This window comes from Cygnus olor, chromosome 2 (genome assembly GCF_009769625.2).
Source record: "Cygnus olor isolate bCygOlo1 chromosome 2, bCygOlo1.pri.v2, whole genome shotgun sequence".
In the NCBI taxonomy this organism is placed as follows: Eukaryota; Metazoa; Chordata; class Aves; order Anseriformes; family Anatidae; genus Cygnus; species Cygnus olor.
Window position 1 is genome coordinate 44658155 of NC_049170.1, and position 22093 is coordinate 44680247.

At 38.4% G+C, this 22093-nt stretch overlaps 1 protein-coding gene across 1 annotated transcript in view; it reads right to left on the reverse strand.

Moving 5' to 3' along the window:
• Nucleotides 1-22093, reverse strand: part of SNRK (SNF related kinase) — a 43846-nt gene that overhangs the window by 16099 nt on the left and 5654 nt on the right. The window contains exons 2-3 of the mRNA XM_040548369.1: nucleotides 14707-14805; nucleotides 12640-13333 (exon numbers count right to left, since the gene is read on the reverse strand). Of these exons, the coding sequence (XP_040404303.1) occupies nucleotides 12640-13228 (589 nt within the window). The 5' untranslated portion in view covers nucleotides 13229-13333; nucleotides 14707-14805. The remainder of the gene's footprint in view (nucleotides 1-12639; nucleotides 13334-14706; nucleotides 14806-22093) is intronic.

Sequence of the window (22093 nt, forward strand, 5' to 3'; positions counted from 1 at the left end):
TATCGGTGTCTTTAAGTACCTGAAGGAGGGTACAAAGAAGACAGAGCCAGGCTCTTTTCAGTGGTGCCCAGTGACAGGACAAAAGGCAACTGACACAAACTGAAACAGGAGGTTCTGTATGAACACCAAGAAGCACTTTTTTTTTTAACTGGGAAGGACTGCCAAGCACTGGCACAGGTTGCCCAAGGAGGCTGGGGGATCTGCCTCCTTGGAGATGTTCTCAGAAGCCACCTGGACATGGTCATGGGCAAAAAGCTGTAGGTATCCCTGCCTGGACAGAGGGGTTGGACCAGGCAGCCTACAGAGGTCCCTTCGAACTTGAGCTACCCTGAGATTCTGTGATTTCCAGGAGGCCTTTTGTAATGTATAGGTTCAGGCCCAAAGTACCTCATTGCAGTATTCAGCATCAACAGGAAAACGGAGCTTCTTTTTGCCCATCAGAACCAGCACATTTGCAGGTGTTTGAGAAAACGGAAGGGTGAGGCAGCACAGGAAGCACCAAAATAGTGTCAATAATACAAACGCACAACTTGAACGCACCATTTAAACCAGCACAGGGTAATTTTACTCAGCTATAAAAATCACAATTATTTTTCACTCCTCACACTAAACAGTGTAAAAAGGATGGCTCTAAGTGTAAAGGAAGTGGTTAAAAAAATTGAAAGGAAACGTTAAGCAACTTTTCAAAGTAAATTGACTAAAAATACACAAAACCTGCAAGAACAATGGAAAAACAGAACTGGTTTGTAAGAACTGCATTGTTCACTGGTATTTCTATCACAATTATTCAGACAGCTACATGCAATCTTAAACAAGGATGTTGGTTTGCAAATTTCCAGCATCAAAATCCAAGGTTTAGATGCTGAAACCTTCAGAGCATATATTCCAAAATAGGAGGTAATACTCACATATAATTTTGAAAGACTTAACAGACCAACAATTAAATGACTATACAGTACATATAAGAAATGTTAGTGTTTATACCTGATTTATTAGTCTTAAGTCATTCTATACATGTAAAAAAAGTCAATTCTGTATCTGTGCTTTCCACTTTCCTCCACTGGAGATCCATAAATGCGTATTTTTCAAACAACTTCAGAAAATATACAGCAAAAAAGTCTGGAGATAAAAGAAAGCACATTCTTCCAATAAAGACATGGGGTTTTGTTCTCCCTTTAATATAATAATATTACATTTTGAAAAACTCATGGTTTCCAGAATAGCACCATTTGGCTAAGACAGAGGCAAAATTCAAGGTCTTGAAGAATAGCTGTCTTTGAGACATTAGTAAGAGTTGAATCTGAGACTACTTTTTATGGTGCTTAATTACACAATTTTATTATTTCCCCAAACAATATACAAAGTCACACAGGAATGCTCTTTACCATACTGTTTTTTGCTGCTGCAATCGGAGCTGCTCTATTATTCATTTATATTAATTGTGAGAGAAGCGTGTTCTCTGGATCCCAAGGAACCTACAGAAGATGGAAGCTGCTTGAATGCAACTGATCAAGTGCTATCATCAACAGTTAGTTACTACATGCTGTCCATTCTTGTGCTGGTACCCTGCCATTGTGAATTTCTGTTTACATAGTACGTATAGCAAAAGAAGAATAGCTCATTCTGCTGGGGAGACCACTTTCACCAGCAGAACAGGCAACCTTGATCTTTTATTTCTACATCCCAAAAAGTGCTCTTGCAGTGCTACAGAGGGAAAAAACAGTATCAAACAAAGTGAAAGCGTCAGTCAAGACCTACTGCTCTGATTTTGTTGTCAAAAGCATCAACTTTGCCAAGACAGTTGTGCATACAGATCAGAAAGATGTTGGGGCAGCAGCAAATTAAGAACCCGACATCCCATCAAAGCAAGGTTTCCAGAAAGAACATCTGTTATTAGACCCAATAACAACTGGGGAAAGAAGAATAACAACTCAAAGTTTTTAGGTATAGAAGCTTTTCTTTAGATCTCCACACACTTTTAAAAACATACTTCAAGGGTGGCCTTCACTTAAAGCAGAAAAATGTTCTGAACTTTATATAACTTGGCTCAACTCAGAGGAAAAATCCCAGCTAAGACAGGTTACTGTTTGCACATTATTACAAGCTGCAGAAATACATTTAAAAGCAGAGAAGAAAACACATCTCTAGGTAGAATGGCACTAGTTCACCAAGGGGTTGCACAAGCAGAGACAAAAAAAAAAGGAGAGGATAGAACTACATGAGAAGGATCTGCACGTAGAGCAACACTATTTTTGAGACCTGTTACATGAGTTATACCAGTAAAATAAAATCCACCTTCAGTTCAACGTAAATATAGTTTTATATGTAGTATGCACAGTAAAGAACTCCGCAGAGATCTCTCCTCCACCTTCGCGCCTCTGGTGCATCATTTTAAGATATGTTAGCTGTGGTACTATCTTAGTGCTCCAAAAATCAGATTTTGGACCGAACTTTTAGATATTGCAACAAGTTTACTAATGGGTAACTTAACTAGATAACGGAGCAGGTTTTTTTTTTTTTTTTGTAAACACAACTCCTTGGCTTTGGCTAAGTCAACAACATTTGTAGCTTATATTCCTTTATCATCCCAAAGGTCATTTATTCTCTCGAAAAAATGAATGCAAAAATAGAATTTATGCCTGAGGTGTTGCATGCATTTAGCATATTTCTGTGTAAAATTTCAAGTGAGGGTGCTGAAGGAAGACACATGACTCTTGTGCGCTGCAGTTGCTAAAATCGGGGTCTCTTTCAAAAACACAGTGAAGATCTTCAGATGTGATTTAGCCTACAAAAATCAGGCACTAGTAACTTGAAATCACCATTGCTATGTCCTGAATGAAAAGACAGATTAGACTTTAAAAGCATTAGCTAGCTAACTGCACTGGAGGATATTTTATTGTTTTGAAAGCCGCCAAATAATGTTGATCAGGAAGGGGCTGTTGAAGCAGGATTCCCAGAACCATGACAACCAGGGCTGTGTACACGCAACTTCCTTACATAACATGAAGTCACTGCCATGGAAACCAAACCACGTCACCGGCTGCCTGTGCTACGCCTGTCCTCAACACCAGGCAGGCAGACATCTGTTACGTCCGAGCTTGTACGCGGCACGAAGGATGGCCACGCTCATCTGCTTAACCACTGAGCTGGGCTTCACCATTTCAGACATTTATTGCCTTCTGAAGTTCGTGGTTTAATCCTAAAATCAGCACTACGGATTTCAGAAAGTTACTGTTTACAAAGGATCCTTACAGCTTCAGTCAGATGCTTGTCACATTTTATATGCTTTGTGAATCTGTGACCATCAGAAGCTAAAAATCCATGCTCCTTTTGGAACGGGCATATTTGCATTTAGCTACGTAAATCGAGTCCATTTAATAAAGTTGTTTATTTCAGACCTGTAGTGGAACAAGTATTTTTTCCAGTTTCCACAGCACATATTGTTCAGTTGCTAAAACAGACCTTTCTACAGAAAGCCTGCTTCTTCAGAAATATGGAATACGGAACGATTTAGTTGGCTTTACTGTAAACACTCCAGTGACAGCTGAACATCATAGTTATCTTCCATGAGAAGCCACTTCATTCAATAAACAAAAACTCAAAAATCAGCTTTTATGGAGATGATACGAATGCTTACATGTTTATTCTACCACTGCAAAGGTATCTACAGACTGTGGATAAATGAAGGCTGGAAATGGGCCCAAGTGCCAGTATCGGGGACAATTCCTGGTGACATTAATGTCCCCACCACTGCTGCTACAACCTCGTCAGAGGAGATTTGTGGGAGAAAGCCCAATCCGGGGAGACCTGTTGAAGATAAGCCTTGAATGCCGATAACTTGAGGCTCTTTTAGTATCAAGTTTCTTTTCTGTGCAGAGCTAAATGTGAAAATCTAATGTAAAAACCACACACATCATTGCACTCTAGGCATCTTCAGGGTTAGACAGCAACCGGGCAATTTCTGAAGCATGTTGTTTTCAATGTAGACACAAACCCTCATCCTGAACTACTTTATTTGGATTGGAATTTAGGAATGGAACTTCCAGTGGGCTCAGGAATTGGTCTAGACTAATAATTCACAAGGATAATAGTGGCAAGCGTGCTTGCTACAAACTGAAATTTAATATTCTCACGGCATAGGCTATGGAAAACAGAATGGAAACTCACATTTGTAACAACTTCACATTATTGTCTGAAAAGCCAAAACATAGCTTAAGAGTAAAAATACACAACAAACACTGCAGAAAGATTTTTATATGCTTAGTGATAAAAACTTATATATTATAATAACGGGTAAAGCTTGGTATCATAATGCTAACTGGTTGAACGGTGCCTGTTACATTGGTGACATATTTGTGCTTCAAAATAATAAGAAAAGTATTTCCAGCCTGTGATAAAAAGCTTAGAAGATTTGCAACACATGCATAAAAAGTCAGCAGGAAAACACTACAGAATAATCCTGTGTTAGCAATATCAACATTTCTGTGCTACTTTTACACTACTATATGCACAGGCAAATCTGGAAGATGATCAGACTGGACAAAATATAAATTTGAAGAGCATGGGTAAGGAAGAAAGATTATATTTTTTGAGGATATTCAATTTTTAGCGTTTGAAGTATTCTCCCATTCTTTAACTTTTCATGAAAAAGACTGAATAAGCTCGCATACTGACCTCTCCAGCTTCCAGAGATGCAACTGTCTGTGGCATCATCACAGCATTCAGCTGTTTTTTTTTTAGTCTTTGTAAAATGGGATTTATTTCTCCCTTGCAAAAGACTGAGGCAGAGATCATCTGCAATCAATGCCAACATTTCCAAAATTTACAGGCAGAACTGTGTACTCCCTCTGTCTTAAAGCACTACAAATCCAATTAGAAGTATTAGAGCACAGAGCAGACAAGAGAATCAAGAGAAATCTTTTCCTTCCCCTATCCCTCAAAAAAAAAAAGAGCATAAATACCAAATTGCATTTAGCAAATTATTTTCATAATTAGCTCATCTGTCTGATGAAACAGTCTGTTCTATATGTTATTTTATTTGACTAAAACATAATCATCAGTAACTGGTCTTATCTTTGGAAATGATTTCTAGTTTCATTCAGTTTGGCAACTGTTGCTTATTTTTTCCCCTCAAAATAATCGCCTGCGTTTTGCTGGTTGCATGAAACTATTGAAGACAAACTGTTGATGTTCTTCATTAACAAACCAAAGAAACCCACACTACCAGTAAAAGGTTTTACTGAACACACGTCACTGCCTTTACTCCAAAATAGCCTTTTTTACCGATTCATCAGTTCTGCATTTAGAAATGCATCCTCTCTTTTGGTTTCTGTTGCTTAGCCACATTTCAGAAGTTATTGAATCTACAGTAAAAAAAAATTAAAAAAAATCTGCTTGAACTTTCTAACACTACCACTCCAGAAGAAAGTTAGCCAGGATAAAAAAAACAAGTATAAATAGTTAAGTCTATATTGAAGTCTATATAGCACATACAACTTATATACACGTTTCACTGTGATGCTTTAGTACTTATGCATTAAGAAAACAAAGACAATTCGCCTATGATATCTAAGATATCCTTCGTATTTTCTGATCAACTGTATCATCTTTTCCTCAAGGTTTTAGCTGTACGTTGCATAATTTATGCTTTACTTACAAAAATGAACATCTTAGTACAGCTCTACACATGAATGATTAAACAAGCAAAACTTGAGCATCTGGTTTGTAACTAAGTAGTACAGCACTGATTTAGGTCCCGCCAGATCCGTGCTGCCAAATTAGTCAGTCATAGGCTGAATGTAAGTAATCTGAACCTTTGTTTGCAAGATATATGAAATGAAGCTTCCAATCTTGTGGAGATAGTATTTATCATAATGAATTCTTTCTTCACAACAGCAGTTTGAAATTTTGTGAAAACAGTTCTCCTGTGAACACAGGGAGATGACTAAGAAGCATCCCTTTACTCAAGTTGCAGTTTAGCCGAGGCTAGTATCCGAAGTCTATCTTGACAACTTCTCCGTACCTTCACTTGGGTAAGTTATTCTTTGCTTCACCCAGCAATTTATTTGTGAATGGATTAAAACATGTACATTAGTAATCCAGAATGGAACACAAATTTTATTTCATAAATATTAGGCAGCATACATTTACTTTAAATCACATATATTTACTGAGAAGTTATCATAACCACAGACTTGCACCCTTTATTATAGCTCTGTCACATCGTAACTTCTGAATACAAGGCTCCTCTACCTGCAAAATAACCCTCTGAATAATTTGAGGCACTAAAGCCATTTTCTTGTCAATAAAACAATTAGACTGAGGAAAAAGAAGCAGAAACCAAGTTAGCGTATCACCTAAAAATTGGACTCCCCTTTCATTAAAAATAAAGGTTACTAGCTGCATGCTGGCATGGAACAAAAATATATTCTTTGTTAACATGACATGAGTTTCCTAAAGATTTAAGCTTTCTAAACGCACACTACAACCAACTCTCTAAATTTGCTCCTTCTGAGAACTACAAAAAGCTCATTTCTGCTCATTTTTCAAATTTGACTCATTTCTTCAGCAGTGCAGCATGAGGAGCACAGCACAGCACAGCAGGGAGAAGGTAGAGCAGCCCTGGCCACTAGCACAAGGAAAGCACAGAGGAAGAGAGAGCAGCATTGAAACACGCACGGTACTCGCATCAAGTCCTGTTTTGCTCCAGAAAGCATTTCAGCCTGAATAGTTAGAGCATGTTATTTTCCTAAAAAAAAAAAAAGCAATGGCAATACTGCTTGATGAATGACCCTCATTTTCAGTCAAATGAGTTTCTCTTGCCTGGAATGGGAAGATAAATGAGCTAGGATGAGCTGATCTAACCTAAACTTGCTTCACGCTAAAAACGGCCAGGTCCTATTACCTTCCCCCAGAACTCTGGTGCGAGCTGCACGCTCCCATCGCTTCCTTTGCACCAGCTCTTCCACTCAGAACACTAACTGAACAAACACCTCCTATTGCTAACCTGGCAGAAGTTAAGCCTGCAGAAAAACGTAGAGTCTTCTGTCGAATTAGCTAACCAAATCAGCTTATCAAATGGTCAGCAACGCAACAGTGCTGCACATGAGGAGGGGCAGTTCTGCACTGATGCAGGCAAAACCAAAGGGGAAGCCCTCCTATGCTGGAAGCAGCTACATACTACGGTATTTTAGCTTTCTGCACCCTCAAACCTTCAAGCTCACTGTATATTGTATCCAACCACCAAAAACACATTGCAGCGTAACATTAAAAAGGGGGGTTTCAAAACAATCAGTTGAAAGGAGTTTTTGCTGCTTATTTCTGTCGAGTTTGGCTATGATTCCATTTTGAACATACTAAAATTCCAAAAAGCTGTCAAGCATGTGAAGTGATTCAATACAATACAGTTTATGAACATTAATACTTTTTTCCCCCTTGAGTCAAGTCTGTCAAATCTTATATTCAGCATTTTTATAGGGTAAGAGGTCACTGTACACAGCCACTGGGCATTACGCCTGCATCAGCCATTCAGTTTGTGAGTAAAGTGCTATATACATGCAGGAACACCAAAACTAGCTCCATGCAGTCCAGATAAGGTCATCAGGACTAACTAGCAATGCTCAAGTACTGGGTAAACCTGGCCGGAGCTTTGAAAGTCCAAAAACACACTCCAGCAGCACTACATGCAAATAAAAAGCCCCTGCAAATCCCTGATGAGAGAAAGGAAAAAAAAAGTGAGATCCTTCCAACAGTAACAAAATGGGTCTAAATACAGCATCATCCACCTCAGGAAAGGTGTGCATGACAAGTCCTCGATTTCCCTTAATAGAAAATGTATGAAATGTATGACTAGATAATGAATACATACATACATTGTCTTAGCACATTGTGAGAATATACTCATCAGGCCTGAGCTGTGCAAGAGCCAGCATCAAACACTAAAGCAATGAATCTCATCCCAGTGGTTGACCCATACAACTTGAAAGAAGGCAGCAAGTCAGATTTGGACTACAAAGTCAAATAGCACTGAGTTAGAGTAACTACAGTATTGCTAGTCACTTTTTTTTATGAAGAACTTTTCCCCCCATCCTCTTTGCATTGCTGTGAGGACAGGACAGCCTGCAGCACCGTAGGTACCATCATCAATTATTCAATGTTATTTGTGTACTGCAGCACCATTTCAGAGGCCTGTGCTCAACTATGCTAAATAAACAGTCCCAATCCTACCATCTGAATTTGCACATCTCTCATCCCCAGAAGGCTGAATTTACTCTGCAAATGTTTCCATGCACCTACGAAATGAATACCTGACTACAACAAAATACTGCCAGAAGCCTCAGTGCCTTCCAGAATTACTGTAGCCTACACAGCACTTACCATTTGTAGAGAGTCCAGGCAGTTTAAGCAGATTTCGCTCTCCTCTGAAAGAACCAACTAAACTCAAAAGCTAATTAAACTACCACATAGAAAAGAGTCGATTTCTAGTTATTTAATGATCCAATCTTTTCTGATGCTGGTAGAGAAATGAAGTAAGAGCATTACCAGAAGCGCGCCCTATTCTTCCTCATCTGTAGCTACTTTTCAACACTGCTGGGGTTTGCTGGATTACACCACTGCCCTAGACAGAACAGCAGTCTGATCTAAAGTAATACGTCTATTTGATTTATCAGATTAACTTTAGGTGCAACACGAGTCCTCTCACTTTTCTCTGACTAGAACAAATTTTAACTAAGTGTGAAAACAACATGGGAAACTACAAGCAACAGAACTTCTCATTATCTAACTGAGCTTTTTGGAAAGCCCTGAGAACATATGATCATTACCTAATACTCTTCTTGCATCACTTTAACTGCAGCCTTAAACACAAAAGGAAATGACAGACCTAAATTACCTAGGCTCTTTTTCAAGTGTGAAAGCTTTTAAGTAGCTTCACAAAGGGGAGATTAATCTCTAAACTAGCTGAAACAGTTACTTTTCATAAAGCAAGCTTCTCCATAATATTAAGCGTATAGCTTAATAAAAGGCTTGCCCTGAATATTTCAGCTCTGTGTAGCAACAAAGTGTAAACAGTTTTTTTATAGTCATTCTAATATTATCCAAGAGACATGAGAAAAGCCGTTTTTGTCACAAAGTCTCTCGCAAAAACCTACATCTTGACTATTTTTTCTTGATACATTTTTTTAATATGACAATTTTAGATAAATTTAAGTTTTGTTTCCATTCATGATAATCATTAAAAAAACATGCTCTGCTTATACTCTGTTCGTCTTTGTTGTTTTTTTTTTATTATTACTTTGGCATTTTAGCAAATTGAGTTGGTTATCAAGCGTCCAGATGCTTACAAAGAGGCAGGATCATTCAGTCACAGTGGAGAAAGCATGGCCTCCTTTCTCATCAGCAGCTAGTTTTAGATTGGTCCAGCTATAATGTAATTTCATTCTAACTGGCAAAATCTTTGCTATTGTCAGTCATTCTTGAAATATTAATAGCCCAACAGCTGAATGAGTTCACAGCACTTTGACACTATTTCAAGTTATGCATACACACCTTGCAAACTACTAGCTCAATAATTTGTAACTGATCTAACTTCTTTTTAAAATGTCTAGTTCTGAATTTAAACATACTTGTAGTCCTCTAGCAATGACCTCATCTTAGCATTAATCTTTAAAGGTTAAAATAAAAGTTTGCACAAATTCATTTCTCAGTTGCATGACTAGTAATAAATTCCCCAAACATGTATTCTTGTAAGATTCTCCAACTACAACTCTATTTGAGGGAGAAGAGGAGGGGGTTAAAATTTGTTTTTATTTTTTTCCACGTTTGCCTTAAAAATATGCAAATAAGTCATATTTAGAAACCTTATATGGTGTACCTTGTCACCCACACTTCGAGGGGAATATTCAGACTGTTCAAGGTCATTATCTTACTGGCAAATCAGAGTAAAAATATGAACTATCAAAGTTTACTGTAAATACTACCTTGACAACCCTTTCGTAGTGCGTTACAAAGTGGTGAAAACTGCCACTAAATAAGTTAGAACAGAAGTACTGCAATTTGCTGACAAGGATATTTTAGTATCTAGTAACTGGGACTGTACACTGAGGAACAAACAAAAACTGCCCAATGCTATGTATTTAAATATTCTGGGAATCAGAGCTTAACTAGCATTACTAAACATAAGCTAGAAGAAATACATTTTCAGTTAACTTCTACTGTTTACATCAATCCACCATCTATAAGACACACTGCTAGATAGATCCACCTCTATCAACTGATTGAAATCATTTTCTTCTAGTACTATGACTTAGAAGTTTACCTATCTAATTGCTTACAGATTCCTCTAAGAAACATTTTGTGTGATGTCACCATTCTTGCACTTAGCATTAAGAGGTCCAAAGTGTGCTTCATTAACTACAGAATTCAATTTGGACCATCTGGTCAAAGCTTTTAGGCTCAAGGCAGATTTAAACTCTTCAATTTAGCTTTCCAAGATAAGTACAGATTCTCTCAAAGCAAAGTATCAAAAAGATAGCTCTTCAGACAAACCCTGATGTTTCTGTATTTCAAGTAATGCCCTCAAATACAGAGCTGAATAGAGAGATTACACTACCATTTATTTCTAAAAGTAACCCTCACAAATGTCATATTTGCATTGCAGTTACCATTTATTCAATACTAACAACTTTTCAAAGTTTTGTAAAACTGTGGTAGGACAACAGATAATTTATCATCATGGAATACAAAATGCAGCATCAAAAGCTATAAAACCTGAAATAAAATCAGAAGATGACCACTTAAAGGTAGCATCCCAAGTTTCCATGTCTTGTTCAGACATTCAAGAACCACAAACCTATTCTGAGTTCCTACTCCTCCCAAGTCCCCATCCTCCATGGATTAACTGTTCTCACCTAGTGGCTACATGGTTTTAAGGAGAGAATAAATTAACCTATGTATACCCAGTCCTTCCCAATGCCCCCATCCCCCCAAGTCCCCATACACCCTTCCTTCTTCCAAGCATTTCTAATCAGGCAGTAATATCAAAATTTCAGGTTTTGGCTCATCTTCTGAAATTCGACTGCTACATTTTTCAAGAAATAATCCATAGAATTATTGAATATATAGAATAGAGTATCTGAGAAATGCATTTTCCCCATCTAGTTTCAGAGGTCACTGCAATCAGTTACAATCACACTTTAGAAGGTTCTTTAAAAGACCTAAAAACACAGAAAAACTCAGGAATTTGGATTTCTATTTTGCCACTGATAAAACCAGAACCAACTCTTCTAAAACATTTGACTTTAAGTAGAAATCATTTTCAACTGTAGCATCAACACGGATTTGCAAAACCACGAACAAAGACATGTCACATTCCTAATTATAGCACATTTGAGAAAGTACTTTCAGGTCCAGAAATCTCACAGTAAAATATTTATTCAAAATTAGAAGCCATGAAATGGCATTCAAACATTCAAGCAACAATGGTAAGATCTAATAACTCAAAAAATATTAAGTGTAAGGCAAGAACATTAGTTCAATACTGTGCAGGATCACCTTGTCAGCATATAAAATTATCTGACCCTTTATCAGGTAGCTTAGCAAAAAAAAAAAGGACATGCTGAAAGTCAGTCTCAAATATTTAAACCATTGATTGCTACGGTCACTACTATAACAAAGCAAAATATAGGCAGAGTTCTGTACAGAGTCCCAACGGGTGGTATTAAGAGAGTATAGAAGTATCAGATATGAGGCATGTAAGCACAGGAGACATTTTGACTACAATAAGCTATTTCTGAATCATCACTTGAAATGACATGTACCCGAATGCGTTGTTATGCAAGTCTAAGTGAATGCTACCTTAACTAACAGATATGAGCAAGCTGTATGACTACAGGACACTATTTAGTGACCACTACCAATGTTTACAGCTATTTAAAAAAACAACTGAGTTACTTCTAAGAACATATGCAGTAGACCTAAAAATAGAGTAAGAGAATTAATTGTGTTAGTCTGTATAGCACACTCCACTTTCCAGTTAAATATGACCACTAAAAGGAAAGAGTACTAGTCACATGTAAGTTAAAGAACTGGGAAAGCGACTGGAACTCGCTCAGTATTTTCAGTTCTCAAACAAGAAAAGGGCAGAGAGGGAATTGGGTGTTAAAGCTCTTCATAGTTTCTTGTCTCCTCATTTCAAAGCTAAGTCCATGCTTACTGCAAATGGATTCCTAGCACCTTAAAGCAGAATATGTTAACAGTAAGAATGTCATTCTTACGTGGCTCACCTGAACAACAAACCTGGTCTGGGAGGATTTAAAAAAACCAGACACTTTTCAGAAAAGGAGATATGTCCTCTAACAAAGGAAGTACAAACATATGCATTGCATTCACCTTGCTATAGAAGTTATTTCCAACAAACGCAATTGCATCAGTCCCTATAAAAAGAACTTCAAGCATTTTTTGAGTATCTCCTCTTAATAGAGATACTCCAACACTAGGTCATCTGTAATTTGAGCGATAAAATATTAATTCTTGCCGATTAGCTGTCTTCCACATATGGCACTCTCTTGGAACAGGAAACAGAGTGGTACAACATCATGGTACTTAAATTTAGATTAACAGTTGAATTCAAACAGGACTTACCCACTGCTGGTGCGTCATACTCATCCCCAAGTAAAATTTCAGGAGCAGAATATGCAAGAGATCCACAGCTTGTGGTGAGCTTCTTTCCAGGCTGAAATTTGTTGCTGAAGCCAAAATCAGTTAATTTCACAAGTCCTTGTTTTTCAAAGAAGACCACATTCTCCGGTTTTAAGTCTCTATGAACTACATGCAGTTTGTGGCAGTACGATATAGCATGAACTATTTGAGCAAAGTACTTTTTTGCCAGATCCTCATTCAGACCTTCTTCATGTTTCATGATGTAATCAAACATATCTCCTCCATCGCCTAGCTCTAAGATAAGATAAAGCTTTGTCTGGGTGTCAATCACTTCATACAGCCGTACAATATTGGGATGCTGCACTAGTTTCATGCATCTAACTTCTTGAAAAAGATGTCCAGTAGCTAGAGTATCCAGCTTGGTCTTGTCAATTACTTTTACCGCTACTTTTTCACCTGTAAAGACATGTCGAGCAAGTTTGACCACAGCAAAATGGCCTCTGCCCAAAGTTTTATCCAAGTCATACAACCCTGCAATTTTTCCATCATATCCTCGTTTGAAGCCCGCCATTCTGTTTCAGAAGATGAAATAATGTTTAAGCTTTTTGGAACTGTGATCTTTTCATATAAGAGTATCTGATGCAAACAAATAGTCCATTGTCACTGCCAAGCACACCTGAAAAAACAGAGACAAGATTATGTACTGGTATGAACATAAGCAAAATTGTTATTCTGTAATTCTCTTGAAGTTACACTGACACATTATTAAAATTATTGTAATTATTATACATTACTTACAAAATTCTTCACGAGTTTCTGCGAAGGGTTTGATAAGCCACACTGTGGTGACCAACAGATTTCTGAGGCCATATTATCAGTATGTTCAAACAAATTGAGTTTCAACAGTGCAATAATGAAAATTTCACCAAAGCTGGATGGCATTCATGTTCTTGAACTAGAAACCTTGCAAGCAACACTTAAAAGCAGCACTATAAAGACTGTTAAAATTGATGGAGCCAAAACCTACAACTTTGCTGGCTACTTTAGAAATCAGCTGGGCAGCACAGAATATTGACCAGAACATGCTTGATTTATCTTAGATTTTGGCATACGCTTTTGTGCTGCAGCATGAAACAATTCTCTTCAATACAATGTTCTGAGGGCATGACTTTGGACTTTTACCTTTTCCCTTTTAAACAGCTTTCTGTTTAACAAAGCTCATACTGACATACAGAAGTAACAGAATGAAATCTTGTATGCAAGTTTAAGCACTAACAATTAATACTGTAATTACTGCAATTGACCAAAGCTTTACAAGCTGAAATGAAACATTTGGGTTAGATGCGCTTTTACTGCAAAATATATGTATTTAATATTTTGACTAGAGTTATAAAAAATGGTGATAAAAAGGTTGTATGTAGGCTGCCTATGTTCAGCACTCCTGGGAATGAATCAGGATGAGAGGAAGAAAAACAGGAAAGAAGGAGAGAAAACTCAGGAACTGAGCTTGTGCTGAACTCCTGCTTACTACTTGATCTGACATTTAAACAAGCAAGGTCCAATTTAAAAAACATTCACATTCAAAGCTGTTTTAGAAGGTCTTATGTCTCACTGTCATTTTATTTCACACAGAACTCCCTGAAAACTTTTCTTACATCTTTAACTTAAATTCAAGTTTAACAATCTGTAGTTATCAAAAAGCTAACCATTCATCCCACATAGGGTACAAAGCACCTAGAAATATGAAAATTAGATGGCTTATTGCCAACTCAATAAAACACAGAAAACACAGCTCTTCATATTTTTTTCTTTAGAATATATTTTCTCAGTTTCAAAATGGGACTTCAAAAAGAAAGGCTCTGGAAAGGAAGCTGGCAAGCAAACAGCCCCTGACATTAGCTATTCTCAAGTCAAAAATGTAAGCACTAGATTAAAAACACTCCTTGCTAAACAAGTTATTTCACAGGCAGTAAACTAATGAACCTGGTTTCATATGGATTCAATTACAAGGGGGTCCTGTGAGGATTCTCTGATATTTAACAAGCTCACCTTACTGCTTCTCTCAGCTGGAGTCATGGTATAACCTCTTCTCTATCCAGCTGTCTATTTCCACAAAGTCCGTGGGAATTCAGTTCAGCACATCCACCCCTGTAAGATTTGAATTCAATCAATCAACTTCTGAAACCTCACAACTGAAGCAAAGAACAGAGCAAGTGCAGCTTTTACATAAACATTGCTGGTGGTTTGTTTTTGTTTCTTCTTTTTTTTTTTTTTTTGGGGGGGAGGAGGAGGCAGGCGAAGGGGAGAATACTAATCAAGCTTTAAAAAGAAAAAAACTTCACTGGCTTTTGTGTTACTGTACCTTTCTATTCAGCTATTAAGCACGCTTCCAACTCTTCCAAAAAACAATTCCATTTCACTTATAGATTCCATAGCATCAAAATCTGGCACTGAAGTTACACATGAGTTTTCTACACATTAATTTTTTCTACTGAAAAGTTGTTTTGGATTTGGCTTCGCAAGGTACATATAGGCAATATGCATCCATAAAACTACAATGAAAGTGTCCAAAACTTAAGAGCAATAGTAAAAAAAAATGAAGAGCTTCCTAGAACACTTGGGACACAGTCATTCAAATCTAGAGCCTCCCACTGGAAAATGAAAACAAAAGTATATTTTTCAAGTCATGCACAAAACACTGTCTCTAAGACACACTGAGTTTATAATATACTCTCCAACCCAAAGTAAACCTGTACTTATTCATGCAGAAAGGTGAAATACTGCTTTGACACACACACCACATATTGCAGCACATACCGCATAGATGAGCGATTAGAACTAAACCCCATACTACACTTGATAAGCATGCCTAGAGAACTCCCCTCAAAAATATTAGCCTAACACACAAGGGCTTTAAAGAACTGAAGCTTCAGTATGGTTGGGATATCTGCTTCCCAATACATCCCACATCACTAGTCTTACAGAATTTCCCCTACCTCTACCAATTGAGCCATATTATACCATCCCATCTTTATTCCAGAAAGTACAAAGCTAGATGAAAAGTGCTACATTAGACCAAAGGTCTATTTTGAACAGTTTCCTACCTGGTAAGTAACCATTAGAGAACGCAAAGGGTAGAGCATAGGACAACAGCAAACGTAACAATGAATAATGAAACCCTACTTATCTTTATCAGATTCAGAAAGCTTCTTCACAGATGTTAATAATGCCTGATGGATTCCACCCCCATGCATGCAGTGAAACCAGGCAGGTGCTTTATTAAAGCATGCAATTTCTTAGCATCAAGAACATCCTGCAACAAGTTGTTTAATAACTTAACTATGGGCTTTGAGAAGAACCACTTCCTCTTGTTTGTTTTCAGTCTCCTGATAATTTGTGCATCTTCTCATTAACTGTCTGTCCCCAAACCAGAACTATCATACCCTTATTTACCTTGCCTGAAGCAACTCACAGGTTTAGCTTCCTTCATAGCTTCAGTTCAACCTTGTCAAGTCCTAGTTTGTCATTCCTTTCACAGAGGTCATTCCAAAGGGTTTAGGGTTCTTCTCACCTTCCTCTAAACATTTCCTCTTTTGTTCTATACTCCTTTCTTAGAATTTCTTGGGTTGTTTGGGGTTTTGGTTTGGACTACTGCTAAGTACTCACAATGTTTTCATACATAATGTTTTATTATAATTCTATAATATTCCATCATACTGACCTGACCCTCAAAACACAGGCTAAAAACAAAAAATAGTCCATGAACACATATAAACATCCTAACCTTAATCTGTATGAAGCAGCAGGAAAACCGTGCCTTATCCCATTGGATGACTCCAGAGTCTCAATCCTAAACAGATTGCAAGTATTTTCAAAAAAAAGTAAAACTAAAATAAATGTAAGAACCATCTCCACCACACCTTAATTGCTGCTTATAGATTAAAGAAAAGCAAAAAAGAAAATTACAGAGAATCTTTTTTAACTGCCACTAGGACAGCACCCATCCCCACACAAAGCTGTTTTTGCCCATAATGAATTCTATACTCAATACCTTCTGCTTAATTATTTAACAGTTTTAGAACCCTTAAATTAAAGAAGTAAAAGCTGTGTCATAATACAATAAACAGTCATTTGCTATGTAATAGAAGCTACCAACCCCACAAACTCCAGTGCTCAACTTATTACTATTTCTTTCCAAATATTAAGTCAAGCCTCAGGATTTAAATCTCCTTTCACAAGAATTCATCACATCCTACAAATCTGACCCAGGTCACGAGAGGAGACATGGCTTTAAGAGAGATGTCCTCTTAAACCTCAGACTTGAAAACAACACGTGCGTATTTATGCGCAAACAAGACAAGGCTTTCTTAGTGCATGGCAAAAACCCAAATTTTGGTACTGGAAGAGGTAAGGATGACTGAGGTTAAAAGGTCTCCCTTCATTTTAAATGATCTTTTCACCAAATTCAAGAAGATTGCATGCCTGGCAGAGGGAAGGGGATAGAGCAAATCCAGCCAGATGTCACAGAAGGTAACTTGTCTGAAATGTAAGTATCTACGACACTCAGCTGTAAGGAAAAATTCGTACATAATTACTTTGTTCACTTGGCACATTTTCAACAATGTTTGTACAAACTCAACGCACAATTTATCTCTAAATGACAGAATACACATAAACATTAACCTGCCAACAAAACCCCAGCAAAAATCAGTTAAGTTTAAGCCACGGAGAAATATTCAGACAGTAATCAATAGGAGAAAAGCTTACAGAAATGGAAACTAAAATACACTTATTAATGTTACAGTCCCATTAACTGAAATTAATGCAGATTCATTAATAGTTTAACATAAAGGCTCAGTAACAGACCAACTAACTCTTAACTCTGTGATTTTAAAATAAATCTTCAGTGATAAAGCTCCCACAGCTGACCACAAAGATACCAGACACACAGACGGTTTGAAGTAAACATACCAAAAGTAAAAAATTTTCAGTAGGAAGCGGATACAAACTAATGGATATAGTGCATATGCACACAAACCTTGAATACCATTTAAATATGCTAATTAAAAGATTATAGTTGTTGTATCAATACCTTTTGGAGCACTGACTGTTGAAACTTAAGTTTTCCTTTTAGCACTACCTGCCAGAGAAGCGATTTCTTTCTTTCAATTTCTCACTACAGTAAGAAAGCAGAATTTTGACGGTACTTACAGATCAACTAATGGTCCAGTTACCCAAGATACCAGCTTTAAAACTGAAGCCAGCTTCTCTTACCCTTTCGCTTTTTTTTTCTTGCAGTTGTCTCCTTAGTTACACCAGTAAAATTCTGGGGGCTAACTATAAATCAACCACCCAAAGCTTCCAGATTTAACACATCTGCTGCTGTCGCACTCCGAAAGAGGGTTAGTTTAATCACAGATCATTTCAGTGATCCAGTTTACAACGTGACCTCTTGCATACTTTTACCAGCACAACTGAATAAGCTGCAAACTGCAGCTAGATAGAAGGAAAACTTCAACCAGACATGCTTTGCCAGCAAACCAATCCACAGCCAGAGGAAAAATATTTAAGAGCCAATTATATCACAGAAAATATTTGCCCAGGTTTCTTAATTCGCATTATCTCCGTTTTTTGTTTTTTTTTTTTTTTTTATAAGTTCCTTTGTCAGCATTAACATTTGGGTTTTCTAGTTGGTGAACTTACTAACCATTAGCAGCATTTAATCCAGGTGGCTAATGATGTTTTCAAAATGCAGCTTTCCCTAACTCTGCCAGCATTCAGCTACACCCCTGATGCTCATTTCATGCAATGTAGACACATACTAGTTAACAGATTCAGAACAGATCTGTCCTTCCACAGATGTTCGTAAGTTGCCGACAGAAACAGACCTGAGGGTGCTGTCTGACAGCCAGCTGAACATGAGCCAGCAGCATGCCCGGGTGGCCAAGAAGGCCAATGCCATCCTGGCCTGCATCAGGAATCATGTGGCCAGCAGGACCAGGGAAGCGAATGTCCCCCTGTACTCAGTGCTGGTTGAGACCATACTTTGAGCACCGTGTCCAGTTTTAGGCCCCTCGTGACAAAAAGGACAGTGCCATGCTCGAGCACGTGCAGAGAAGAGCAATGAAGCTGGGGAAGGGACTAGAAAGCGTGACATAAGGTGTGACTGAGGGAACTGGGATTGTTCAGCCTGGAGAAGAGGAGGCTCAGGGGAGACCTTGTCGCTCTCTACAACTGCCTGAAAGGAGGCTGCAGCAAAAAGGGTGCCTCTTTTCTCAAGTCACAAGCGACAGGGCACGAGGCAACGGCCTCACGTTGCACCACAGGAGGTCGAGATTGGATATCAGGAAGAATTTCTCCACAGCAAAGGCGGTCAGGCACTGGCACAGGCTGCCCAGGGAGGTGGTGAGTCCCCACCCCTCCTTAAATACCTTAAAAGGGGTATTTAAGAGATGTGTGGATGTGGTGCTCAGGGACATGGCTTAGTGGTGGACTTGGCAGCATTAGGTGAGCGTTGGACTCGATGGACTAACGGATCTTTCCCAACCTAAGTGACTCTGTATATCCCACCTCACAACGTACTGCAGTTTCTGTAACAGAGATTTGCAGAAGCAGTTTTGTAATATCACATGCATCCTATTAAGTAACTTAACAACAGTACTGTGATTCAACCATCTCTAAAAGCGTATGAATAGATCTAATAGATCTGTTTAGAAAAAAAACACCAGTATGTTTCAGAGACATTAGCTCTTCTTTAAGCAATTCATCCTGTCCATAAAGTTTCCATTAGATTATACATTACAGGCAAGACCAGCCTAGTTCATCTTACCTTAACATCTGTATTAGCTTCTGACTTTAGAACATGAAGATTCAAGGCTCCATTTCAACAAAATGTTATAATATTATCAAAGCAAAAATTTCTCTCCATTATCAGGCTAAATGACATGAAACCCAAAGTAATCTTGACCGGTACTCATCTCTCCAGTGACAGACCTGTGCCCCTTCATGGCAAATGGAGATTCAGTCAACACAGATAAGAGTCTGTGACAAAACAAATTGCACCCTAAAGCAGATAGCTAAATAAGACAAATGATTCATTTCTTAAGAGCACACACTTTCATTTTTTCGTAACAGGAGTTTAGGATGACTAGTTCTGTGGATGTATACATTATACACATCCACCAGACAGATTAAATAAATTTCACCGTCTGTTTCTCCTTTTGGTCTCTTTTGTCTCAGATAACTAAATAAATGGTATAATGTTATTTACTAAATAACTATATGTTGAGAATAAGTCTTAGATTGCTATTCTACCTAAAAACTGTAAATCAATATTTGGCACAAGTTGCTCACAGAGATCTAGAAACAATTTTTTGACTTGGAAAGCAACTTATTCAAATTGTTAGAACCTGAGAGAATACCACAGGAAACATTTACTCGGTATACAAACTGGGCAAGTTTGATTTTCCATGTTATTTCATTATTTCCCACCAACATTAATCTGCCATCCTATGGTAAGAAACCTTCAGAGCCTAATCTATGAGCCTCTGAAAGCAGTCCATCTTTGTGACAGTGTGATCCACTGCTTACGTGTGAGGATAGTGCAGTGCGCCAATCGCCTTTCCTCACAGGGCTTCTGCTCGCCTTTGCTTTTATACAAGGGAAAGCCAACACACTCCAAACAGGAGTGAAGTGTTGCGTGAGTGAACTGTGAAGAACACACATGCTTTGTACATATTACATGCTCTGAAAACTGGTCATAATTCATTTCCTCCACAGTATTTGAGACTTTTAAGCCTCGTTCTACCAGATGTCTCTTGACTATGAAAGGCACATTATGGGACTTGTGATCTGGAGCACCTGTAATCTGTCTTTGTTTCCACACAGGGGTGTCACGGCCCAGCAAAGCCCTTCCTCCCAGTTTTCCTTCCACCTGAGCCTTCCCAACTACCAAAGGTACTCAAAGAGATGGCAGCAATCTATGCCTGCCCTACAGCCAAACATGCAGATACAACAAAGTCTAGGTTTTACCACTGAGCCCTAATATACACAATGCTATCTAACACTATTTTCCACGTGGCACAACTGTACCACAGCATACAAGCATAACTTCCCCTTCACTGCTGACAAACCCCATAAACCCTCCCGCTCCTGAGAAGTTCCTCAATACACACTACGGCAGATTTCTCGAAGGTGTACGTGCATTTATTTTGTTTTCATATTAGGCCTCATCATCAGCTCCCACAGCAGCAGCATTCATCCCACAGAGCTATTACTAAAATGTCAAGATACATCAGCAGATCCCTCTACCATTTAGCATGGCTACACCTAAGATGATGAACAAAGGTAAGAGTTATCAAATAGCTCTATGATCCAAATATAAAAAGAAGTCTTAACCTGCAGTAATTTAATGGTATACCCTAGTTTTAAATAGTTTTCAGAATTTTGCTCTGAAAAGGTATGAGAGTTGCCAGCTGTTAATTAAGTTTTGCCAGTAAGCATTTATGAAGCCTTTAGTAAAGAGTTAATGCTTTATTATTTTAGAATGCATTGCAGAAACCAGAGCTACTGAAGCCTCTCTTTATCTCTTCTTAGACCCTACACTAGAAATAAAAAAACAGAAGGCTAACAAATATGCTTCAACTCCAAGGTCATTATTCAGTGAACAGCCAGATGCGTTTGGCAGGCCAATAAGCTTAATAAAAAAAATTGCTCCTGGACCTATAAATAGAAGGTTTTTGGGCGGATATGATGCATGGGTGGTGTGTTAGTGTTACAGATTTGGAGATGTATGAAGCGTACTAGCTTATTATTTTGTAACAGAATTACGAGAACCTGCATGACCTAAGAATTGAGAGCAAGACACTGTGATTCTCCCCCTCTCCTCCACTCTTGTGATACTCCACCTGGAGTGCTGCACTCAGCTCTAGGACCCCCAGCACAAGAAGGACGTGGACTGTTGTAGAGAGTCCAGAGGAGGCCACGAGGATGACCAGAGGGCTGGAGCACTTCTCCTGTGAAGACAGGCTGAGGGAGTTGGGTTTGTTCAGCCTGAGAAGAGAAGGCTCTGGGGAGATCTTAGAGCAGCCTTCCAGTGCCTAAAGGATGCTACAGGAAAGCTGGGGAGGGACTCTTTGTCAGAGGGTGGAGTGATAGGACAAGGGGTAATGGACTTAAACTAGAAGAGGGTAGGTTTACATTAAATATAAGGTAGAAATTCTTCACTCAGAGGGCAGTGAGGCACACGCTGCCCAAAGAAACTGTGGATGCCCCATCCCTGGAGGTGTTCAAGGCCAGGCTGGATGGGGCTTTGCGCAGCCTGGTCTGGTGGGAGGTGTCTCTGCTCATGGCAGGGGGGTTGGAATAAGGTGATCCTTAAAGGTCCCTTCCAACCCAAAGCATTCTATGATTTGAGGCAGCTCCAATACACAAAAAT